Source organism: Pelobates fuscus, chromosome 10 (assembly GCF_036172605.1).
Source record: "Pelobates fuscus isolate aPelFus1 chromosome 10, aPelFus1.pri, whole genome shotgun sequence".
NCBI lineage: Eukaryota > Metazoa > Chordata > Amphibia > Anura > Pelobatidae > Pelobates > Pelobates fuscus.
Genome location: NC_086326.1, coordinates 34,761,211 through 34,788,049, shown reverse-complemented (window position 1 = coordinate 34,788,049; position 26,839 = coordinate 34,761,211). Strand labels below are relative to the sequence as shown.

The window sequence follows — 26,839 nt, the reverse complement described above, 5'->3', positions numbered from 1 at the left end:
AATACAAGACAACAAATGAATTTGGGATACGGCTGTAAATCTAAAACAAACAAAAAGCATACATAGTGTAATACAATTTAAAAAACCCAAATTGTGTAAATGTAATGCACTCACAAGGTTACGTGAAAATAGCGCTCTAGGATGCCTCCCCCCGATAGCAGTGGGGGGGGCTAAGTGATCCCTTCTGTTGTTCACCGATGGATACACAATGCAGGACTCCAGTGATGGTAAAAAAAACAGCAGCTTTATTGATAAGGTGAAAAATGTCACCAAATAATTATAAAATATTAAATAAAATACCAATAGGTCCTCCGTGTTTCGTTCACTGTATGTGAACTTCCTCAGGGACCATAAAGTAAAAATAATAATTGCAAAACAAAAACGAAATTGAAAAGCAGTTGTCTTGTATTCTTGCTGTGTAAAGGTCACTTTTTTTCTGGGTAGTGACCTGGGAGGCTGTCGCACTGTCTTTGAGATAAGTATTAATTTTCACTTTTTGGGGCATTTTTGGTGCCTATATACTGTGTTTCAATAAGTCAGACATGTCTTGATATGTGGCGTGTTGTTTGCGTGAGGCCAGTGGCGTACTAAGGTTTATTCTAAGTTTCTGTTTTCCCCTAACTGTACAGTGCTACTGAATATAAGTTGGTACTTTGTAAATATAATTCAATGGAAATCTTCAGGACTGGTAACGGTGAAACCAATCTTAATAGTAACCTTGAGAGATAATCTGCCACCTAGTGGACATATCTCAGCCTGACATTGAGGATTTATTCTCCAAAACAGAAATTATGGACAATTGATCAACGAATGTAAAATTTCAGAACAAAATAGCCAAGATGATGTTTGAGAGTTTATCCAAGTGGCATGTTTTAAATTATGTAATTCCCTGCCCAATTCTAGACACATTACTCAAAGTACCATAACAACCGCAGCATGCTGTAGAGGTTATGGTGCCAGCAATGCCCTGGCATTCTCACTGTAAGTAGTCAAAATGGATTAGAACTGCTTGACTTACCAGAGATTCACTAGGGGCCACTGCTTGCCTCCATTACGACAGGGAGACATGGGAGCTTCTGTTAACTCTCCTGAGCTAAGCCAATTACGGCTGGTCTAACATGAGCTGATCCCTCTCTGTGAATGAGCTAAGCCCTAAACACAGGTCTTTGATCAGAGAGCCTCCTGCTCTGTAAGATATAATGGATATCTGGCCAGATCCAGATAAGAAGTCAAACTGTTCTAAGTTGGTGTTGACTACTCGCAATGTGGCTAGGGGGAGAGCACCATAATTACAAAAGCATTCTGCAGTGGTTATGGTGTTTGGAGTGTACCTTTAAGGTGGATAGCATGGCACTAACCTAACATAAGAGCAGGTCTTTGGATTGGAGGTGGTGTAGGCCAGATTGGTAGTAATTGGCATTTGGTGCCGCAGCCCTTTAACCGCACTACTTGGGCCCTGTAATATAGCAGATGCAGAGAGGAAGAGTTTAGGTCATTTCCTCCCCGCTACAGGAAACAAAGAGGAGGAAGAACCAAGGATAGTCTGCTCTAGACCCACACTCCCACATCCCAAGCTATCAAACACAACACATTCTGCAAATGCCAAAATTGTATACAAACACACCCCTTAATAGAAACACCCACACTACACACAAAAGTACATCTGTATTTAAAAGCCAACACTACATACAAACACACCCCTGTATTCAAATGCAAAACCTACACACAAGTACCCCACTGCATTTCTATGGCAACCGTACATACAAACACACTCCATAAAAAAACAACATGCTTACATTCAAACGCATGAACTTCTGATCCTATAGTGTTCCTTAAGGATTAAATAATAAAACAAGCAAATCCATTCTAAATGCAAAATATAAATCTCTTTACATTCACAACATTAATAAAGGGTTGTACAAGTAATCAGTCGTTGCATGTATTATCTGAAGTTTTACATTTCCGACAGTGATAAGGCAACTATTCCACAATAAATATTAAAAAATATTTTAATAAAACTTATCAGATTTGTAAACCCTTCACTATTAAACAGCAAGTTTAATAGCCAAAGTAAGTTGTATTTTTTCTTCTTCTAGAATGTATTGCACATTTTTGCAGTTTTAATGTGTTGTGGAGATACCGCCCCCCTCCTCCATCCTTTTCTGGATATATTTCTTCATCCGTTACCAACCCTGAAATGTGCCTCTAAAAACGTGGGATTAAAAGCATATGTAGACATTTAATCAGAGACCAAGACATTTTTTTTTTCTGCCAATACCTGATTGTGAATCAGATTTAAAGTGGCAGTACCAATCATGTCACCTGATGTGGGGGAGTACATTTTAAAGTCACATTCTGCAGCTTGTCTGGATTATAACATCCCTGTAGCCAATGTGACCATGCCTCTGATCATAGGAACAGCTTTGGTCTGATTTGGTTGGTAGAGCAGATAGGGGAAGACCCTAATTTTTCAATGTATTACAAAGGTAATGCACCAACAGCTTATTTAACCAACTTATTTTCATGTACTAACAAAAGACTTATTAGCAATGTTGGATCATTTATTGCTCCAGGTGAGCTATGCTGCCTTGGTATTCAGATACACAAACCTGTAACTCAAATAGAGCATTGGAAGGATTATTCAGTGGGAATTAGTGTTAATTCTAAATTTTAGGCCAATTTGAAATGTCCTTGGATTTGACTTTAAGTGGATAACTTTTTAAGCCTTTAAAATCTCCCCCAACCCCCCCAACCCTTTAAAAGTTCAAAACTCACCTTATTTCCAGACCTGCGCAGGTCCATCGGCACTGGCTCCGCTCCCTTTGTGATATCAAAATGGTAGATTTTTAGCCAATCCAATGCTTTCCTATAGGAAAAGTATTGGATTGGCTAAAATCGGCACGGGAGCCGGATCAAATTCTGTTTTGGCCAATTAGGACCTCTTCATAGAGATGCATTGAATCAATGCATCTCTGAGGAAAATGCAGCGTCTCCATGCAGAGTGTGGGGACGTTGAACGTCAGGGCTGCTTTTTCAGCAGCACTGACCCAGGAAGCACCTCTAGTGGCCATCTAAGGAGTGGCCACTTGGAGGTGTCCCTAGAGGCAATGTAAACACAGCCTTTTCTCTGAAAAAAGCCTGAAGGGAACTATTAGATTCACCATTAAGTTGTAGCTGTTCTGGTGACTATAGTGTCCCTTTAAGAGCTTGATGTAAAAATGTACATCTTTTTAGAGTTAATTTACTAACTTGAAATTATCGAGCTAGAAAAGGGAAAATGTATATTTCAGATTAAAAAACGGCAGAATCAGAGAAACTTTAAACATTTTGGGAATTCAGCGTTCACATTTCGCCATTTTTGATTTTTGTATATAAGCCAAATGCCTCTTTTTGTTTCACATAGCAATAAAAATACTAAACAACCCTTTCCAAGATTAACTCCTCTTTATTAAAAAGTGATATTACAAAATCTGTCTACGTAAAATACGATTTGTGATTTCAACATTAATTAGCAATACATCTATCAGCAATTTTGCAGGTAACATATTTCCACAGGACAGATTTTCAAATGGCTCATTCATTATGCCAAAGCAAGTATATAGAGGTGCTAGCAGGGAAAAAAAAAAAAAATTAAAAAAAAAAGTGCATATAACGTGACAGCATTTTAAAAATATTTATGCACATTGCATCCATCTAGATATATTTTATATAGACATATTTCTGTATTTCTTTTATAGAAAAAAAGTTATGTATAGCATAGTTCACAGACTCTTGTTCCTACATGTTGCGATACAAACACAAAAATAATGCAAAACCAAGGGAAAAAAAAATAACTATTGATATAACACCATTTAAAAGGCATATTTTCTTTTGCAAGACAAGAGTCCAACAGATCGCTTGCGTCGTCCGTAACAGAAGCAAAGGCTATTCCCCCCCCCCCCCCCCCTCCATAAAAATACAATTTTCCAGTAGGTTAAAATCCAGATTCCCCCCACCCCCCAGGATAAAATAAAAAGTACTCTTTCACAGAAGGATCATGCTTTTAGATTTCGCATATCCTACAAGAATAATTGAATTAATAAACTCTCCAGTAAGGGTAGGCTCACACACCTTAACACGCCGTCACAAAAACCCCCCGATAAAACGAACTCCTCTCGAAAAATAGGCCCAACACAGGACATCTGCTAAATATTAGATGCAATATAGAACCACTGCTGTGTGTTTATGAAAATAGACACGGGGAAAGTGTGTGTCACATAATTTTGTTATTTCTCCCCACTAAAGCACCAATTAAGGACAGTGGTTTGCAATCAACCTTTTTTAGTGCCAGCTCACCTCTTTGGTACCGAAAAAAAAAAAAAATTAAGATAAGGCAGAATGCCAGCCTAAAACCACAGCCTGTGGTAGAAAGGTTTGATCCCATGGTCCATCGTCCATCAGAAGAGTACTGTGATGACAAAGTGACAGCACATAGGCTACAGCGAGAATACTTCCACCCCATGTGTCTGTATAGCACAGGAAGCTTGCTGGCGATCTATAGAATTTCCAAAAACTAAGTGTTTTTTGGGAAATCCCACTAACCTTTCTTCCTCTTCACCCAAGGCTAACTGCTGTTAATTGCAGCGGGTTGGTCTCTGTTTACTAATTGCTGGCAAAGCACGTATTGCATATGTGTTCAAAAGCAAATAATTTAAATAAGGTGCTGGTTTATAAACAGGACTTTGATCCCCTGTCTTTTCTACTGACAATCAATTCTAAAATGAGGGCCTACTTTATCCCTTAAACGTTCTTTTCTCTTTTAGAATTTAAATCCATGCATTGTTCACACTCATAACATGGTGCTTTGTTGAACCCAATTTCTGCTAATTACTTTTACCATATTTTCATATTATTTAAATAGGTTGTGTGAACACACAGACACTCAGGGCCAAGGCGGTGGGGGTTCTGTAAGCACTTTTAGGATTTAAACTCTCCTGTGCCATAAGGAGACCTATCCATTTTGGAGATTAAAGGGATTCTTTGGTGTATGCCTTGAGTTTTTCTACTTTAGTTTATCTTTAACCTTTTCAGTGCCAGAGCAGGGCATAGTACACTAGAAGGGTAAAACTATTCTGTGCAGATTCTCTCCATCCTCGCACAGTGCCGCTTTGCCAATAGCTGTGTTTAGACACAATAAGCCAATCATACGCTTTGTGCCGTTTTCACTATATCCAATATACTTCCCAAAAACAAGTCTAGTCTTTTATACATTTCTATTTCTCCAGTACTAAAACTTCAAGCAACCTACAAATATAACATATCTTAAACCATTAGCTCTTTAATACAAATCTCATTGTGAAAATCGTGCAGCCCTAGTAATGTAAGAACGTATCCATTGTGTAATATTGTGCAGTTTTATTTATTGTGCTATATATATATATCTATACTTCTGTGTACTTATGATTTGCCTGTAACACCCTCATTAGGACAGTTTGTAGAATATCGAGGCAACTCTGCAAATTTGGAGCAATGAAATGGAACAGCAAGTCGTTTTTAGAGGGTTTTTTTTTTTTTTTTAGACATACTGTATAGGTCAATTGACTTTGTATTTAACTGTCCCTAATACTGACTTTAAGTGTAATCTTACCTGTATAATCTCCAGCAAGTTTATACAATTCTTAATTTCACACTTTGCCTATAACATTTTCAGAGTTCTTCTCTTAACTTGGGGAAATTCACTAAAGAATTGCAAATTTTAGGACAAACCGAACTGAAACCAATTGTGCAACTCTGGTCTTTTTCCAGCTATTTGGCCTAAAATGGTTATCAATTCACGGGTTATTTATTGGTTCATTGAATAAACCCTGGATGACATTTTATACTCTGACAATCTGAATTCTCTCAGAATATTGTAACACTTTTCACATGCTGATTTCCATACTTTAAAGGATTCCCTATAAACATTATAACTACTACTATGTGTAGACCCTGTAACTAGTAAAATAATGCTACAAACCTGCGGGTACAGGCTTGTCTACCATCAATAGGTCTGGTCTACAATCTTTTCAGGATGTAACGATGGACAGACATTTTTCTGATATAGTAAAAAAATAAAATCTATGTATACATTTTAATACTGTGCTACACGTGGTTAAGCAATGCACTGCTTTATTCTCTGGCACTGAGAGGGTTACATATAGGGGCAGCAAAGGGGCTTTTAAAAAAAAATAAAAAATTGTGAAATTTATATATTAAAAAACGTATGCAAGAAGCTCCCTTAACACACAATTTTGTCCCCAGGTAGAACTACGCAGGGTTTAGTTACACCAGACAGAAAACGGAAATCTGGCCGTTCAGCGAGGTACAGAGGGGTTCAGCAGCAGGTTCATAATATTAATAATGTACCCCAAAAGCCTAGACTAGGAAGGTGCCTAGTTATTGACTGGCAGACATGTTAAGTATGTCTATGTGGATTGACGTGTCCTAAACTTGAAATGGGAGCAGCTAAGGTAATACACGGCACTATTTATAGAAGCAGACATAACCTTGGTCTCCATGGACAGCAAAGTTCATGAGATCGCAGGCTTTACTGGAAAATAGGTATGCACTGCTAATATTTATATAAAAACCCTTTCATTCCAGTTTAAGGCCATTTTGGCTCTTAGTGGATTTTAAAATCACCCCCCTGTTTAGCAACAGAGGTCTGTACTATACATGTATACACTGTTAGAATATTGTTACATGTATATATGTTTCTATAGAGGTACACGCATTGGAGCACACAAACGCACACGCACAATGTAGATCTGTATGTATGAGCAAACCGGGACATTGCAAAATCAAACTGAAGCCAATTTAAAAAAAGAAAATCCTTCTGCGGCTCCTGGCAGGCACCTCGCTGCAGCATTGGACCTGTAAATAGAGTGCATTTTACAATCCTTTGTATTGACATCAGGGGGCCAGGCGCACTCCGCTCTCCCTATGGCCATTTTAGGTACTAGGTGCGCTGCTGCATGGCTTACAAAGCAGGAGCTGCAAAAAAGAGTGGGATTCATACCCCACCAGCAGAACACTGTGCAAAGAGTTGTAGGTCCCTCCAGCATTTAAGGGGCTAAATTGGCACCCCACTTAGACCCCCCCAAAAAAATCTCTCTCCCTCCCCCTCCAAAAATATGTGGCATTTAAGCCTCCAGTTTTTCCTTCTTTTTGTTTTTCTTTAGGAAGGACGGGGTGCGGAATTTCTTCTTTTTCTTGTTGGGAGATTTTGAAGGAGAACCCTCCGGGGTCAGTTCCCCTTCGATGATCTTCTCAGAGGTCCTGACTGTAATCTCCACAGTCTCCCCCACGCGGAGCTGGTTCATTTGCACCGACAGATCCTCCTCATGTCTGCTGCTATCTTTACCATTTAACACCACGGTGGGCGAATCTGTGTTTATAATAAGGTCCTCTGAAGACTCTGTGGTAACAAGGAGAGCAGTGAGTACAGGGAGGAGGAAACAAAAAAACAAAATGCTAATCTGTTCTGCTACATTACCAATCTAGAAATGGTGACACCAGAAGGTACATTTCAAGCAGCTGAAACATTACAGCTCCCATGATGCTTAAAGGAACACAAACCTTTGTATTTCTAACGCTTTAGTGGCCCTAGTTCTATAGGTTTCTCCCTCAGCCCCATAAAAATAGATTTTTTTTTTACTTGCCATATTCCAGGGTCGAGGCTCCCTCAACATTATTTGTCATACTCCAATCCAATGTTTCCATTGAGGAGAATTGGGGACCTGATGCACATTCATTCAAGCTTCCGCACCGTTTTATAGTCAGTGCAGCAGGAGCGCCTCTAGTGGCTGTCCGTGTAACAGTCATTGGAGGCAAGTTTAACCAATCAAGGTAAAACATTGCCTTTTAGCAAAAACGGTTACACTGACTGCAACCTGGCTACTTCATTGATGTGAAGTAGCCTGGGTGACCTTTAGGTAAAAATGGTTTGAGTAAACCTTTTAACCCCTTAAGGACCAAACTTCTGGAATAAAAGGGAATCATGACATGTCACACACGTCATGTGTCCTTAAGGGGTTAAAGGACCACAAACTATTTATGTAATGTAGAATGCATTATTCGTTAGCTTCCCCCCCACCAAACCCTATAATAAATTATAAGCTTTAAACTTAAATGGACTCCTGTACCGAAAAAAAGCTCTCCTACTGCCTTCCGCACCCTGTCTGATGTTACTCCTTCCCTCTGAGGTCCAATCAAATACTTCTTAAACAGAAGCATATAACTAGACCATTCTCCCAGGCTCAGAGTACATGTATTTAAAAAGCTCTGTTAAAAATTACCAAACCGGAGGGAGAGGACATTGACTCTTCCCTGTTGCAGGCACGATTCCAGCACTGACCACCTCTGCCACCAGCACACTGATGATAGACGTAGCTTTTGCACAGATTTAACATTAGGCAGCTCGAAAGAGTTAGACTGCCTCAATTGCATATGCAGGGGATGAAATGAGTCCCAGACACAAGTGCGAATATCTCTGCATGTGCAGCTATTCGAGCACATAGGCTGCACATACAGGCTCCTACCACCAGGATTCTAAAAGCAGAAGTGGTCATGGTGGTTGGCATAACCCTTTTAGCGTCATGGGAGTTTGTGTGCAACAGCTGGAAATCTAGCTTTTGACCATCAAGTTTCTAAAATGTGCACTCGTTTTAAATCTGAAACAATCTCATTAATCCCCTGCGTCAATATGGAAACTTTGCGAGATGCCGTTGACCGCCCACTTCCTGCTGTAATGGTAGATTATGAAGCTGCACCTTTGACAATCTGCTAAAATTTACCTATCCTTTCTGTGCCAGTATTAATTACACTGTAGATTATGTACGAGATATAGACTTCCCATCTCCATGGAAATCTGTTTTTGTATTTCAGATAAAAATAAATCTATGCTACTTTACATATTTGTACTGGCAATAGACCTTTAGAAATATTGTTTTTGCTTAATTACCCTCCCCTGGTGTTAGCTGCTACGTTTTCTGAGTATTCTACAGACTGCAGGCAGACATGCACTGTGCAGAGGAAGAAACTGGACTCTCTCAATGACAATAGAGTAGAAGGGGTGGGGGGTTCAAAATAGCAAATGTCTTTCACTAAAAAGCTATGGCCGTTACAGGTGCGCAAAGTAACATTAACATAACCAAAGCGCTCAGAGACTTATCGTCAAATGGGAATGCTACTTCTTAGACCTTACTGAGCTATTTAAAGGGACACTGTAGGCACCCAGACCACTTCAGCTCATGGAAGTGGTCTGGGTGCAATGTTCCTTAACCCTTCAATAGTAATTATTGCAGTTATTCATAAATCAACATCCAGGGTTAATTCCACCTCTAGTGGCAGTCTACCAGACAGCCACTAGAGGGCTTCCTAGTTTGAAACTGACCATAGGTCTGTTATTGGACACTGGACGTCCTCACGCTCTGCATAATGCTTTCCTATGGGAAAATCCTAATGCGAGTGTGGCCGTTGGCGCACATGTGCATTAGGTCTCCCCTGCTGGCTGACATTGGAGAAACGTGGGTGGAGCCTGACCCAGCGCAGAGGGACATCTGTGCTGGTATCAGGTAAGTGACTGAGGGGATTTTAACCCCTTCAGCACCATGGGAGGGGTGCTATAGGATTCTACAGTGCCAGGAAAACAGTTAGTATGCTTTCTAATCCATACTCTCCAGTGGTGACTGTTTGAACAAGGCTGTGTAACCTTATTACTTTTCCAGGTATATTTGTAACACAACACATTTCCTATTGGCATGTTTCATACAAAAGTGAGTTTCCCGGTATCAGTTTATAGTCTCGTTCATAAAATGACCGGGACCTCCATATTTAAAAAGTAATGTCATAAAACTTGAAATAATTCAGCACTGGGACAGCCTCCAGCCTGAAAAGTCTATTCTGAAGACTTTTGTCCAATGCTTCTCCCCGGCCAGGCAAAGCATTGTGAGCATAGTGTGAATGCATGACTAACGCAGGCATCAACAAATCAAATACTTCTCACAGAGAAGTGCTGAAACCAGGCTCTCAGATAAAATGGGCAAAGGGAAGCCTCTATGCACCAAAACCACTAAATTAAGTCACTTTAAAGTTAAGTGTTTGATCTTCCCATAAACCCGTCATGGACTCATGGTCTAGCTTTCCACAACTGTAACGATTACTCTTTACTATACTCTATTATAGAATTTGTTTTAGGCTACACTCTAGTGGCCTAGTTAGATGCATGGCCTCCACATACAACATTGTTGGAATTTCACTGAAATGTATACCATAGTCAGGATCAGTATTTCATAAAGACTACTTTGTCTGACTGTTCCTGAAGTTCCTCTTTAATTTAGCAGCAATCAGAATGATAAAAAGCACCAGAACAGAATCTGTGCGGACATCTGCCGGTCTGTTATTTCAACAGACACCACATTCCAAATAAATCACTATTTAGTCAATATACCTCTAATAACAGCACAGATGCATTTTTAATTTGCCTCGAGTTTTCGTCCACTGAGCTAATCAACCAGGAAGTAAAAGGACTGGTTGTCTGACAGCCAGAAGGGGATATAAAAAAAAAAGCTCCAATTTCTATTGAAATCTGCTCTTCTGGTAAAATGAAAAACACAAAAAAGACCCCAAAAACACACAAACTCTTCAGCAACCAAAAGTGCTTCATGAGTGTGTAATGTTCCTTTAATGATCAAAAAAAATTAAGAAATCATTTGCAATCCCCAGTGACCATGTCTTGAGCTCACTGGAATTTGGGGTTTAATAAACTGGTGTCATGAAAGCAAACCATACGATTTACCAGATCTAAAGTTACTGACTCTTCCATCCTTCCAATATCTATTCTCTTCAAATAAATGTTGGAAAAATAGGCCCGTGCCCTTTAAATACCTGTGTTAGTTATCGGTGCCTGGGGTGTGGGCTCAGTTATTGGGACAGAGGGTGCTTCATCCAAGATTAATTCGTGCTCAGCATCTGCAGGGTTAAGAATGTATTAATTGGCATGCAACAGAACATGCATGGTTCCTGGGAGAGACTGTTAGAGGTTACCGTGTGTAACAGTAGGACAATTTAAATGCAATCCATTAATACGCTGTGTAAAGTTGTGCCATCTGTTAATACTTGACAGACTGTGATGTCCGGGTGGTTGAAGTACATGCAACAAATCGATTAAAACAGAAATTAATGGATGAAAAAAATTAAAACTAGAAGTGTTGAATGGAGAGGTAGGTATGCCGTGTTAAATGCCAGTTGTCTGCTTACCATGGTTTGAGTTCTGGTCTCTCTTTTGCCCACCTTCAGTCTCTTCCTCCAGCAAGTAGCTGAATGGGTTTGGAGGGGGTGGTGGTGCATTTTCATCCTCCTCAAACTGCATGGGCTGAGAGAAAAGGGAAAATCATTAAAGCCACATCCAGACAATCGCCAGATGTTATCTACGCATTGCATTCACAAGGCTACAAACTTACAGGATTTGGCCTGTCCACTACAATTCCAGCTAGCACCTGGGATTGGGGTCCAGCAGTCTTTAGGTCGTACCGGTTCTGCTCTCTGATCTAGAAAATAGTGGATACAGAATCCTGGTCAGAACCTCAAATATTAAACATATGGAATTATTACCGATCACCCACACCCATACATTTTACAATCTCTCATTGTCTAATCTTCTCCAGTCAAATCCCTAATGGAACACTCCAAGAACCATACCCACTTCAGATTGCTGTAGGGGCGAGTACGGTGTCAGGAGTGCCTTGGTGTCCCCCTAAGATGAGTAGTCCTACTGCTTGAGAATGATTTGACAACTCTGAATGTTCCTTTAAAAATTTACACTTTACGTTATTGCAGCAAAGTTATTTATTTACTAAAGTTAGGTTGTTTATACTGAATCTCTTTCCAGGATGGTTTAGAACTTCATCAACAAGATGCACAATGACCCGATACATCAAAGCAAGATAGTTACATTTCTTAGTTTTTATTAGTAAATCAGTCCAACTTGTGTGTGCATCCTACACAGCTAGCGAGGACCACACTCTTCCTCTGGAGGGAGCTAATGATCTGCACAGAGCCAGCAGCTCTGGGGAATCGCTGTAATCTGGTATATGAACAGAAATTTAAGGGATAGATCTGAATGAAAGGTTCTTGACTGTGGAAGTGGCCCAGGTATAGTACATCTGCTCTACATAGGATTCTGTTCTTTTCCTCTACCTTAAATTGGGTGTTTTTACATAGAACTACTTCATCTAATCCTGCTGGTGGCTCAATCTGCTTATGCAACAGCAAAAACTTCCCAAAATGTTCTTCATCAAAACTGAAGTTAAATCAAACCAAATATTTTCTTAAACCAAATTCTCTCCATTTCTGTAAAACGTCTGGTCTGCAATACATGGTATTTGTATCACATTAGTTACCTTACAGAGTCCAAAGAATTATTAGCAGATTCATTGGAGCTAGTTCATAAATATCAGCAAGTATATGTCTGGTTGCAAAAAAACTGAAATAAGCTATACCTGGGTCCATTATATCCCAAGGTGGGGATTGTTCCACCTGAAGCTCTCCAAACTAGAGCAGGTCCTTGCTCTAGTATATGTAAGTAGGATTATCCATTTTACTGAATTATTTTACATATACATACTATACCATGTGGTGCATTTTATTTCTGTTTTACATATAACGAACATCTATACCTATAAGTCCATCAACGGTCTTGAACACCAAGAAATCCAGACGGGGATTATTCCGTCCAGGCCTCTAATACCGAGCTGATATAGCTCTTAAAAGTGTGAGTGTGAATTTAACACCTATTTCGTCTAGTTATATTGTTCATACATACTGTACCATTATTGTATTTTTGTTCTTTTTTTCAAGCTAGTTCGTTGGCCAGTATTTCAATATACGTATGTATCCTTATCATTAGCACGGTTCACCTTTCTGTTATATATGTCTGGTTGGTTGTTCAAGAATACATAAATTAATGTAAATTTGCACAATTTTAAGTTCTTAACTCTACATTTTAGAAATGCTATGTAGCTTTCTTTATATGATTTGGCAATTTGGAAGACCGCCAATCAATGCTCCACTTTTGGTTTAAAACATGGCCTTTGTGTAACTTAATAAAGGATCACATGAATACAGCGAATTGGGGTGCCGCTTTTTCATTCTCTGTCCAAGATAATGAACTGATATCAGTGAAAGTGTTATCAGAAGGTACAGTACAAATAGTGTGAAAAATCACAATCCAATGTATAAAATTTACCTTGTTCCGTTTTTCCAGAACATCAGTTGGGTTAGTGTTTAACGGGACAAACTGATTGGGATCTTCGATTTTGATGGGGAACCCTCCAGCCTTGTTCACCTCCTCAGCTTTCATCCACTGGAAAGGTGGATGACAGTAGGTAAGCCACAGACCAACATGAAAACAAAAGCCAAACCAAACAAAAAAAACACGTTCAGATCGTCTAGTCTTGCAGATTAGCTCCCACCATTACATTGAACAGGGAACAGATGGATGCCGACAGCAAATCCACTTTACTTAAATATTTTCTCAAGTATACTACTGTACATCATCTAAATATCAAATACCGTATATACTCGAGTATAAGCCGACCCGAATATAAGCCGAGGCCCCTAATTTTACCCCAAAAAACTGGGAAAACGTATTGACTCGAGTATAAGACTAGGGTGGGAAATGCAACAGCTGCTGGTAAATTTCTAAATAAAATTAGATCCTAAAAAAATTATATTAATTGAATATTTATTTGCAGTGTGTGTATGAGCGTGCAGTGTGTGTGTGTATGAGCGTGCAGTGTGTGTGTGTATGAGCGTGCAGTGTGTGTGTGTATGAGCGTGCAGTGTGTGTGTGTGTATGAGCGTGCAGTGTGTGTGTGTGTATGAGCGTGCAGTGTGTGTGTGTGTATGAGCGTGCAGTGTGTGTGTGTGTATGAGCGTGCAGTGTGTGTGTGTGTATGAGAGTGCAGTGTGTGTGTGTGTATGAGAATGCAGTGTGTGTATGAGAATGCAGTGTGTGTGTGTATGAGAATGCAGTGTGTGTGTATGAGTGCAGTGTGTGTGTGTGTATGAGTGCAGTGTGTGTATGAGAATGCAGTGTGTGTGTGTGTATGAGAATGCAGTGTGTGTGTGTGTATGAGTGCAGTGTGTGTGTGTGTGTGTATGAGTGCAGTGTGTGTGTGTGTGTGTGTATGAGTGCAGTGTGTGTGTGTGTGTATGAGTGCAGTGTGTGTGTGTGTGTATGAGTGCAGTGTGTGTGTGTGTGTATGAGTGCAGTGTGTGTGTGTGTGTATGCAGTGTGTGTGTATGAGTGCAGTGTGTGTGTATGAATGAGTGCAGTGTGTGTGTATGAATGAGTGCAGTGTGTGTATGAATGAGTGCAGTGTGTGTGTATGAATGAGTGCAGTGTGTGTGTATGAATGAGTGCAGTGTGTGTGTATGAATGAGTGCAGTGTGTGTGTATGAATGAGTGCAGTGTGTGTGTATGAATGAGTGCAGTGTGTGTGTATGAATGAGTGCAGTGTGTGTGTGTGAATGAGTGCAGTGTGTGTGTGTGAATGAGTGCAGTGTGTGTGTGTGAATGAGTGCAGTGTGTGTGTGTGAATGAGTGCAGTGTGTGTGTGTGAATGAATGCAGTGTGTGTGTGTATGAATGCAGTGTGTGTGTGTATGAATGCAGTGTGTGTGTGTATGAATGCAGTGTGTGTGTGTATGAATGAATGCAGTGTGTGATGCAGAGCCTTGGTGGGGGGTGGGCATTTTTATTTTTTAATTATTATTTTAATTTTTTTATTATATATATATATATATAATGTTTTCGTCCCACTCCCTGCTTGCTAGCTGGCCAGGGAGGGGGGCTCTCCTTCCCTGGTGGTCCAGTGGATGGGCACTGTTTAGGAGGGGGCTGTGGGGGCTGCAGAGAGATGTTACTTACCTTTCCTGCAGCTCCTGTCAGTTCTCTCCTCCTCCGCCAAATGCAAATTGCAATAATACAGACTGACTCGAGTATAAGCAGAGTTGGGGTTTTTCAGCACAAAAAATGTGCTGAAAAACTCTGCTTATACTCTAGTATATACGGTAACCTGCACTATTGTGCTTCTACAACTCTCTGAGACAGCCGTAAAAAATGTGCAAAAACAAGAGGTGCAGAATAAAATATATAGTGGGTGGCTATATAGACACACTCTTCATCCCAGTATTATTTTAGATCTCATTTCTATAAATAGGGAGCAGCGTTGCCAATAGAAACATGGCAAATAAAGGGAGACTCCGTTCTCAGTCAATCGCCAAGCACGGTTGCTGAAATGCAGGGAGGGAGTTTTGATGGGATGGGGGAGAGAGGGTGCAACTCTATACTACTCTTGCAGTAACTACTTACCATAACCTTGGTCCTTGGGCTCATCTCTCCATTCAGAGACTCCTCAGGAACACGAACTTTGAGGTAGGTGTTAGGAGAATTGAGCCATCGAGTCTTCTCTCGCTGCTGCCTCTGTGCTAGGAATCGAAGGGGGGAACGTGGCATAGAGGGATCATCCTCAAATGAGAATGCTGTGACTGTGGCTGGGATTTCTACTTCACTCTTGTGTCTAGGTTTTTCCCGGGTCAGAGGCTGTCGGTAGGCATAACCTGTCCTGTAACCCTGCAGTGGAGATTGTACTCAGTTAGTAGAGGACAGCAGATGCACAAACTAAGGAGGGAGCAATTTGACACCATAAAAATCAATGTAGCATGGGTACTCACCAAATTATCTAGCATCCTCATAAGAGACTCAAACTCCAACTCTCCAACCTTCCACTTGTGTTGCCCCTCCATATTGACCCCTCCGCCACCTTCACTGGCCAGATCATGTGTGACTGGCTTGTATTTCTCATGATCAAGCAGAACTAAGTTGTTAATCCCTCCAGCCCCAGCCAGAGCATTTACCTGTAGGAGGATATTGAAACGAGTCATTAAACAATGTTACAGGTGGATAAAATATAGTCAGTGACACCAAACAGGTGGAGGGAGAACATGGGAAAAAAACCAAAAAACACTTTACATTTGTACACAATAATAAACTGACACTATAGGCACTCAAACCACTTCAGCTCATGAAGTGGTCTGGGTGAACTGCCCCTATCCTCCTTAATTAGAACAACATGATTACATTGCAGGACTAAGACTGCCTCTAGTGGCGGTCACAGTGCTACTAGAGGCACTTCCTGGTGGCTAGGTGACCTCACACCCTGCATGAGGACATCCAGTGTCAGTAAAAATCCCCATAGAAAAGCATTGAAGCAATGCTTTTCTTTGGGGTGCATGCACATTAGCCACCCCCTGTGGGGTGACCTCAAAGCGCCAAAGAAGATTGAAGGGTGCGGGGGCAGCACAGGGAACAATAGTGTAAGAAATAAAACTTTGTATTCCTCACACTATAGAATCCCTATAAACAACAACATTACTGGCTAAATTGCTTTAGCAAGCTTTACATATCACACATTGATGTTTGCATAAGCTGTAATTGCTGCACAATTCGGTTGCTTTTTGGAAAGAAGGTTATTGTATGATTGAAGTTAGAGTACTGAACACAATACATACTTTCTTCAAAAGCACATAACTCTTTTGTGGTTGTGGTGCAAGGAGGGCCTGGCACCCTCTCAGTGTAATTTGTCAAACGGTTTTAAATAGTTCCAACGTATCTGGATCTCCCAGGCATCTGTGCAGCATCTGGTTTCCTCCTTCAGAAGTCTGATGTCTTTCCTGAGCTGACCCTAGCGAATCGAGGACTACACTTGCCAGCTGAGCGCTCATCTCATGGCTCAGTGGTTGAGGCAGATTTTTGTGGTTGCAGTATCTGGAAGCAGGCTAGACAAGTGCCCAGCTGGACCCGGGTACATCGACAAGCCTTGTAAAAAAAACATTTTGACAAATTCCTCTGGGAAGGACCTGGGTACTCATGGAACAATAACTACTAAGTGGGCTGTAGTGGTCTATGTGCTCTTAGTGTACCTTAAAAAAAAAATAAACCCTTCAGGCGCTCCCAATTAGAGTCACCAAAAGCGATTTAAAAGACATACAGAGTGCAGCGGACGGGTTTGTATGGCAGAGGAAAAAGCCCAGGATAGCCAGAGCCACACTGTACAATCCAAAATGGAGGGGGGGGAGTCTAGGCTTACCGCACCTCCACCACTACTATGTAGCAGCACAGTTGGCCCAGGTAGCACATTGGCACTGCCCCATAGCACAACGTAGATGGGTAGACATTGAAGCACTACTGACAGATGCGGATCTCCCGCAGTTTCACATTTGGACGCCACAGGAACACAGAGGGTTCCTGAGGACCATGTGTCCGGCCATCCTCAACCCCATTAGCATATGGGACCAATTTTCACAAAAATACAAAATAGCAGTCATCCCCTCACCAATGACACCGGTACTACGCAATAGAGCATTCCCCCCCAGGCATGAGGGCACAAGACTTCAAAGGCATAGAAGCAACAGGCCTACAGAGATATACACACCTAAACATCGATAACCACTTAGTCTCATATGAACACCTACAATCCCTTGCCCGTTACAAACCTGCGACTTCTTCCGATACATGCAGCTAAGAGATTTTGCGCAAACAAGGACGGTTAAAATGGCCACGGCAAAACCCCTAACCTTTTTTGAACAAATATGCCTAAAAGAAAAAATGCCAACGAAACTAATCTCACAATTATATAATCACATATGCACAGAATCAGGCACATGGGGACCTCAAACATACACGGATAGATGGGAAGCGGACCTAGGGGAAACATTGGAGGGGACAGACTGGCAGGACATATGGGAGGCAAATGCAAAAGTGTCCATCTGCACGACACTACAGGAACAAGCTTTCAAAATAATGCTCCGGTGGTACACCACCCCGGTGAAACAATTTCATATGAAACCGAGTCCTACAGACACCTGCTGGCGACTGTGCGGAGAGAAGGGTACCTACATTCACATGTGGTGGCAATGCCCTAAGATACAGGAATATTGGGGGTACATAGTGGACTTGTGCTCACAAATTTTGGGGAGGCGACTGGCACTGGACCCATGGGCATGTCTCCTCTCACGACCCACTGACGGGCTCCACAAGCACGACCAAAGACTCGAAAATATGCTTTACCTAGCCGCTCGAAGAGCGATAGCACAACACTGGATAAAACCAGAAACACCCCCACTCACCCTGGTTAAGACAAAAATTAGGGACAACTACTTAATGGATAAAATGACGGCTCAGGTACAAAATACTACTAACACGTTCCGGAAAGTCTGGACCGCATGGGAACAATTTGACGTCTAAAAACAGAAACGACAGAATCTGGAAAATGAACTCTCACTCGTGTGTTTCTTTTTTTTTTTTTTTTTAGACTTTTTGATTTCCTTGGTTTCATTCTATTTTAGTTTGGTTTTTGTGTTATACACTTTTATACAATATCTGGCAATATATAACAAGAAAATGCTGACAGCTAATGCAAAAATAAACATCTCAACCAGGCCTCTGCGCAGGTCATGCAAACCACTACACAAAACTGTAACAACGAAGTTAAGTGGCATACTTATACTCTTGTCATGGCATCACAAAATGGGCTTCTGCGCAGGCCACTCACGTTATTTTAAACTCTGTCAGCGCGCAAAATAAAGAATATATATAAAAAAAATAAAACAATAAACCCTTCTCCCCCACCACCCCTGCTGTTTCAGCCCCTGGTCGGGGGATAATACCTGTATTTCACATGCAAGCTGTACATTAAAGATGTAATGAAAAGCTTCTTCCACGGTCTCGCCAAGTGCCAGAACTCCATGATTTCGAAGAACCAGCACCTGAGGACAGATAAAATTCAGGTGGTATTGAGAAAAGACAAAACAAACAAGAAAAAACCCACAAACTTTGTTTAAGCAATGATCTAATCTCCCATTCTGGGTAATGTGCTTAGGTTACTGAGTAAGTTTAATTCAGCTCCAGCGTAGCTGTGTGCACGTTCAGAAAGCGGACATTTCTTATAATGGCAAAACACAATGAAGATAAGCTGCAGCATATGAGTTCGTATTCTGTAGGAGTAATAAAAGTTGGCATTTTAATGAAAGGCACCTTGCAGCTTGGCCCAAGAACTTTCTGCAGCTGGATCCTCTCCTCCAGCTCATCGAGGGAGCCCTGGTAGTTGTAGTAAGCAATGTCTCCCAGCAGTAGAGCCTCCTGAGAGATGGGAAGTACCCCACACTTCATGGAAGAGACCTGGAGTGAGAGAAAGTCAGGACTGAATGCTGAAAAGGAGTAACTTGGCAAAGTGTAAACCCCAGAGACAGAATGCAGGTTACTAGTGTTAGCTGCTAGAGCATGTGGGAACTGTCTGAAACATCCGATCAGTGACTGAGCAAGGGTCCTGGAATCTAAAGAGTTAATACTGAGCTATTCAAGTGGAAATGGTAAACACACAGAACCCACTGTTACCTCTGACCCTCAAAGCAGCAAGAAGAATTAAATCTCTCTCCAGTGTGGCTGGGAGTATGTGTGTATGTATGTGTAATTCTCATAGCTTGTGTATGTATAAATGCTAGTTTGAGTGGGTGCGTGTATCTGTAGCCCATTATGTTCGTTTGCCAGATGTGTTTCCAATACACAGTTTTGCAATGTGTAGGTCATTTGTCTGGTAATTAAAACAACAAGGGGTCTATGGCAGGGGTTGGCAACCTTCGGCCCTCCAGATGATTTGGACTACATCTCCCTTGATGCTTTGTCATCATTATGGCTATAAGAGCATTATGGGAGATGTAGTCCAAAACATCTGGAGGGCCAAAGGTTCCCTATCCCTGGTCTATGGGGGTGTAATGTATATGTATCTTAAAGACCCAAAAAAACAAAACCACATTCCGGTTCAGAAGCTGGCAAACGTGTTCACACAATTTTATATTTGGGTGCGGACCCAGAGAAAAATCTAATCCTTGCTTAAAATTTTCATTTAAAAAAATGAGGTACAAAGTAGACATGTTTTGCACTAGTGACCAGGTGTATACAGGAATACTTATACATTTATTTTCTTTAAAAGTGTAACAAGCCAACACAAACTTGTGCAAAAGTGCTAATTTACACCTAAACAGAGGACAAAGGAGAAAATTTGCAGCAATCTGCAATGTTATATGGTTTATTCAGCCAAAAAAGTAAAAGGTAACGTTACAATACGTGTAGTGTCTTTCTCAAGCCCTAAATGGGACAGGGAGATAAATATGGTTCTGCGTGAGTGTGTACACCTTACAACACTTGTACAATTAATCTTTATTACATCAAACTATAAAACAAAAAACAATTGTATCATGCTATCCGTTTGACCCTCCCTTGAGAAAGACAAAACGTAGGAAGGTTGTATTTTAACCTTTGGGTCCGCTGCCCTCCTAAACTAGTGGTTGCATTTTCTCAGGTATGTGCCATCCCATTTCTTTTGAAATATTTCAGTGAATAATAATCCATGTGAGGGGGCAGTGGTTAGACCAGATATATTTTCTAGAAAGTGACAAATAGAACTTTCAAATCACTTTGGTCTCCCATAATGCAATGCATTCCCTGGCTCTGCTAGAACTGAACCGGATTGATGTAAATTGTTTCATTCTAACATACATTTAAAATAATATGGAGCATTGCATTAACCCCTTAAGGACCAAAGGTCTGGAATAAAAGGGAATCATGACATGTCATACGTCGTGTGTCCTTAAGGGGTTAAAAGGTTTAACACGAGCTATAGGTTATTTGCAATGTGTTATTCTATGATATCATTTCCAGAGAAGTGACTGTCCGTTTATCTATTGATCGCATGATAACTAACAATATTTAAGGAATTGTTACTCACGGCAGCTGTGGCGGGGGTATGGATGTGGATAACGCATCGCACATCAGGACGTGTGGAGTAAATGGCAGCATGCGGGCTGAATCCCGATGGGTCGACTCGAAGATTCGTGGTTCCCTGATCCACCACCTCACCGATTATATTAAGCTTCACCTGCAGCATCAAGCATCCAATAAGACATAATGCAATGTATTTAATGCTATCAAACATGCTACAGTACTGTAAAACCATACAAGTTTTAAACACATCTTCGAGGGGAGGCAAGCAAGCCTTGCACAGATTTTTAATTTGCGAAGAATTGTTAATCACTCTGTACACGAAGTTCATGGATTGTCAGTCTGTCTTTTCCTGGATAGTCAACTAGGTCAGAAAATAAAAAATAAACAAACAAATACATTTGAAAAAGTTGTACGTACCAAGTTGGCGGCTGACACTTCAGAGAAGGAGAGGCCCCTGGGAACTATCAAAATGTGATCTTGTTCTTTGCTCACTCGGACCTGTGTGTAATATCAGGAAAAGGGTAAGGAATCAAAATGTCCCCTACATTACATCAGACAAATGATTTAATAAATGTTATTGCGAACCCTCAATAGAAGCAGGGTTAGTCACTCAAATTACCTTTAAATATTCAGGGAAAAAAAGAGCCAAGTTAAAATTCCAGCGAACAGAATATTTTCTAATTTGTTTATTTTGGTCTGATTCTAAACAATTTAGATTGTAATAACCTTGTCCATTACAGGCAATTTGTTCAGGAATATACTCTAACTTAACGGGAACAGGGTTGCCCACAGACTGTGTCTCATACACACACACACAAAATATTGTCAAATACACAAGATGCCTGATATATGATACAACTGTAAAGCACCAATAAGTGAGTTAATCCCATTGATTTTGTATGTCAGATGTGGCCACTGGGGGCAGTATGTAGCCTAACCTCAAAGTTGCTGTGAGTGACAGGGAGGCTCTGAGAGTGGACACCACTCTGTCTGCTGACAGTTTCTTGACAAGGGATTCCCTTTTAAAAAGCACCTTGGGTGTGCGGTATTACACAGCCCTTTCTATGCTGATCATGAAGAGCATATCAGCAATGCTGTCAACTTAATGCGATGTTTAGGCTTGTCCATTGTCATTAATGGGTTAAAATAAAAGGTAACGCAATAGCAGAGGCATACGTAGGTACCCATGGATGTAGGCACCCAGAAATGTTAGTTGGCAACCCCCGCACCTGGCCATATTCCTATGCATACGCTGATATTCGTATACTCAAATTCACATAGAGAGACTCCCATTCACACACTCACATTAATTTTTCTTTAGGCTTTTATCCCCGGGGCCCTGTGCACCTACTGCTGCCTGTCCCCAAGGGCAGATTGTCCCCCTGCCAGGTTCGTATGCTACTAAGCAATCGATACATTTATTCTCTATTAATGTAAATGTTTATTTCACATTACAAATCAGCTTTGGATTTGGATTCCTTTGTTTACCCTCTCACGGTTTGCTCACGTTTCATTTATCTGCAGCTACCGTACACATCCCTTTCAGATACATTGAACTTTGATTGTCTTGGATAATATGCTGCATTTCCAATACCTTACTTCTAGATAGTTTTTTTTTACATTTTTTTGATCAAGGACCCAAGTTCCGTACACAGCGTTTCTATGATCGCCCATTCTGCAGGCTTAGTTACACAAGTTGGTCATCTTTCAGCTGTAATACCACATTTAACTAAAATCTGCAATTCTTCACTGCAGACAGTGCTGCTACGGTAACAGCTTTATTGTAAGAAATGGACTGGGATGCCCCTGATCCAAACACTGGAGTACTCCTTTTTGAGTCTCAACCCATTTGTTAATAAATGCTGCTCTTCTAATTTAATTTCATGTTTTGTTTTTATCCATTGCACAGAACTGCAGAACACATTGGAACTTTTTCACTACAAAGCATAAAGTGAGAAGAAAGGAAACCGCTTACTGTTATGTAGGCATTGGCCATGTGTGCCCAGCCAAACAGATCAGCCAACCGGTACATGCTGGCCAGCTTGCAGCGAGTCAGTCTCTCCCCTTTCATCATTGCAGCCTCCGCCGAGGCTTGGATGTCATTAATGGGGGTCACCATTCCCAAGCCTAATTAAAAATATCAAACTATTTAACCAGAAAAATATACATCTGAGCCAAGATGCCAATACGCACATTGCTGGACATTTTAGCAGCAACACAATTAACCTTTTGAGCGCTGGAGAGAAGGCAACAGTGCAAAGCTATAAAATGGTCAATCGGAGGAAAAAAACATTAAAGGGGCATTTAAGCACCATAACCACTATAGCCTGTTGTAGTGATAATCTTCTAGGAGGCTCTGAACTCCATCTGGTAGCCGCTATCAAACCAAGGCACCTCTGGCTCAGCCTGCAGTAATTCTACTTTTTACAAAATTGACCATGCTAATTAAATTTGAGCAGCTTTGATTAGCTGAGCCAAACGGTTTGACAGAATTGAGGGACTCAAACTCTTACAACAGGCGGTAGTGGTTATGGTGCTTATTCTCCTGCTTTAAGAAATAATAAAATAAAAATCAATTAAATGGAATTTAAAAACCCAACTTATTGCAGACAAGCAGCACCAACTTCAGCATGGGACAGACTACTACTCACTTGACGTCATTTGCTTAATTGAATCTGTACGCATAGAGGTGTGTGGGGACCCTTAAAGAAAAATGTATACATGACATTTAAAAAAAACCTTTATAATGTAATGATAATGTAGTGTCTGTGAGCAAGATTTTGACACAGCATTTTGTACATAGTTCTATGTGTTTTATGTACATTTCTGTAGGTTCAAATTGCATGTATAATGGGAAAGGTATTAAAACAATATTAGGAAACAGGTTCTGTGAAATAGGAGCCGGTCCTAAGGAATAACAGGTTAATCATCAAATACCTACTGTGAAGATATGTATACACGCCTTACTCAGAGAGGGCAAATCGCACTGTTTCTTGCCTGATATTATTTGGGTAGCGATGATTATATTTTTGCAAGAAACTACCATTCCAGACAGAGCCCTATCCTTTGTGCCCTTTTAAAAGCATAAAAAAAAAATATTCCAGGGACAAGAAAAGGGCTGAGTTCCTTCCTGGTTTGGTACGACTCACTGCAGAAGCTGCAGAGTTAGAGCAAACGCCTGAATACCAAAAAACCATGTAAGGATTTATTTTACGATTGAAATGTTATTCTTTTTGGATACCGGTAATTTTATTGCATTACCTAATAAAAGAAAAGGTTTATTAATGCCTGGGGTGTCCTTGAAGGACAGTTTTGTACGGACAAGGGAATTCTCTTAGTGAAGTTGCTAGAGTAGAGGGTTTGATAAATACTAGGGAGATACCATAACCTAAGCAAGGAGCGAACGTCATTACACAATATTGTGGTAGCAGTTAAACCTAATTTTCGTTTTTTTTTTTCCTTGTTCAAAATATCATTAAAAGAAACCGTGTATATTTATGGCATATGTCTATGCATAAAATAAATAAAATAAATAAATAAAATAATCACTCTGCAAACTGATTCAAAATAAAACCAAGACACACAGGATTAGCAGGTAGTTCAAAGTGCATGTTTCTACCGCTGATGATTTTGCGAGACATCCTGCAGAGCGTAGATACATCACCCGCCTGGACAAGGAGAGTTGCCAAACACACGAGGACATCTAGCTAACATCCCGGTGGCTTAGAAATCACAAAGGCTTAGGATTCCTACAGCCACAGTTAGAAACAGAGCGAGCTAGCAGGGGGTTAGCCTGTCTGGAATGTGGGCTATTAGAACGGCTTAAATTTAGGTCACTTTCACAAATTATAGTTAAGTAACAATTAAGAACATTTCTTTATCTTTGACTTTCCTTTTCCGATCACTCCAGTAACACACGACAGTATCGATTTATACCGATTTATAAGATCTACCTCCCTCCTCATCTGAGCAACCAAAATGGTGCAGCCAAAACACCACTTTCTACAAACAGGATGCCAGGCCAGATCCAAGTAAATTGGATGGGGATGGACGCAAGTCGATCTTGAGGGCAACTTCCTGCAGCAAGATTCATTATTTTAGTCTGCTGCTTGATATCCGTTTAACTAATTCAGTGCTAGATTAGCAGTGCATGCTCTGCTTGGAGTATGAATATATGGAAGGGATTGCAAAGTAAAATGGCCAATAAATGTGGAATTTGAAAATGCTCACGTTGTATCTACCTCCACCTAACTTGTGACAATGGGCCATAAACCCACACATCAAGTCACGTATTTGCCAAAACTCACCGGCATGCAATCCCACACAATGTAAGGTTTCACAATATGCATGTTTTTAAATAATAAAAAATATATATATAATACATCTCTCTCAGGAATGGATTACAGTGAAAGGTGCGGACTTACTAAGCGAGGAGGAAGAAAAACCTGCAAAGGAGCTTGCTGTGATGTAATCGGAGATCTGCTGTAGCGCCAATAACCCTGCAGGATTATTTCCTTTCTGCATCTGGTCATCAATGAGGCTCTCTAGATCATCACGGAAAGCCTGGCATGCAAGAGACAGGAAGAGACATGTAATAAATAACATTCTTGAATGTAATAAGAGCATGCACTGACAAAGTGGACATGAAGACGTTGACCCTCCTTTAGGATCTGGTATTTCATTCCCTGAATGTTGTGTGAAGCAAGGCTTGATAGCTGTGTCACTGTCACCTATACTATCTGTCTACACACTGTAGCAATCAGTTCAGCATAAAAGAAGTCTAACAGACCAATGATGTCACTTCCTGTATACGCACTGTAGCCATGAGTTCAGTATATAGGAAGTTTGCCAGATCAATGATGTCACTTCCTGTATACGCACTGCAGCCATATGCTCAGTATACAGGAAGTTTGCCAGATCAATGATGTCACTTCCTGTATACGTACTGCAGTTATATGCTCAGTATACAGGAAATCTACCAGATCAATACAATCACTTCCTGTATACGCACTGCAGCCATGAGTTCAGTATACAGGAAGTCTGCCAGATCAATTATGTCACTTCCTGTATACGCACTGCAGCCATATGCTCAGTATACAGGAAGTCTGCCAGATCAATGATGTCACTTCCTGTATACGTACTGCAGTTATATGCTCAGTATACAGGAAATCTACCAGATCAATACCATCACTTCCTGTATATGCACTGCAGCCATGAGTTCAGTATACAGGAAGTCTGCCAGATCAATGATGTCACTTCCTGTATACGTACTGCAGTTATATGCTCAGTATACAGGAAATCTACCAGATCAATACCATCACTTCCTGTATACGCACTGCAGCCATGAGTTCAGTATACAGGAAGTCTGCCAAATCAATGATGTCACTTCCTGTATACGCACTGCAGCCATATGCTCAGTATACAGGAAGTTTGCCAGATCAATGATGTCACTTCCTGTATACGTACTGCAGTTATATGCTCAGTATACAGGAAATCTACCAGATCAATACAATCACTTCCTGTATACGCACTGCAGCCATGAGTTCAGTATACAGGAAGTCTGCCAGATCAATTATGTCACTTCCTGTATACGTACTGCAGTTATATGCTCAGTATACAGGAAATCTACCAGATCAATACCATCACTTCCTGTATATGCACTGCAGCCATGAGTTCAGTATACAGGAAGTCTGCCAGATCAATTATGTCACTTCCTGTATACGCACTGCAGCCATATGCTCAGTATACAGGAAGTCTGCCAGATCAATGATGTCACTTCCTGTATACGTACTGCAGTTATATGCTCAGTATACAGGAAATCTACCAGATCAATACCATCACTTCCTGTATACGCACTGCAGCCATGAGTTCAGTATACAGGAAGTCTGCCAAATCAATGATGTCACTTCCTGTATACGTACTGCAGTTATATGCTCAGTATACAGGAAATCTACCAGATCAATACCATAACTTCCTG

At 40.7% G+C, this 26,839-nt stretch overlaps 1 protein-coding gene across 4 annotated transcripts in view; it reads right to left on the bottom strand.

The window, feature by feature from the left end:
* Positions 1–4,209: 4,209 nt before the first annotated feature.
* ADD3 (adducin 3) overlaps positions 4,210–26,839 on the bottom strand; it is a 105,544-nt gene continuing 82,914 nt past the window's right edge. For 2 of the 4 annotated variants that reach the window (XM_063434358.1, XM_063434359.1), the window contains 14 exons: positions 25,287–25,425; positions 23,514–23,564; positions 22,838–22,989; positions 21,280–21,360; positions 20,867–21,016; positions 19,117–19,260; positions 18,750–18,848; positions 15,756–15,938; positions 15,394–15,654; positions 13,265–13,381; positions 11,481–11,567; positions 11,278–11,392; positions 10,906–10,989; positions 4,210–7,435 (listed from right to left, as the gene is read on the bottom strand). In XM_063434358.1, the coding sequence (XP_063290428.1) occupies positions 7,161–7,435; positions 10,906–10,989; positions 11,278–11,392; positions 11,481–11,567; positions 13,265–13,381; positions 15,394–15,654; positions 15,756–15,938; positions 18,750–18,848; positions 19,117–19,260; positions 20,867–21,016; positions 21,280–21,360; positions 22,838–22,989; positions 23,514–23,564; positions 25,287–25,425 (1,938 nt within the window). In that variant the 3' untranslated portion in view covers positions 4,210–7,160. The remainder of the gene's footprint in view (positions 7,436–10,905; positions 10,990–11,277; positions 11,393–11,480; positions 11,568–13,264; positions 13,382–15,393; positions 15,655–15,755; positions 15,939–18,749; positions 18,849–19,116; positions 19,261–20,866; positions 21,017–21,279; positions 21,361–22,837; positions 22,990–23,513; positions 23,565–25,286; positions 25,426–26,839) is intronic. The other 2 variants (XM_063434361.1, XM_063434360.1) reach the window with 2 other exon arrangements.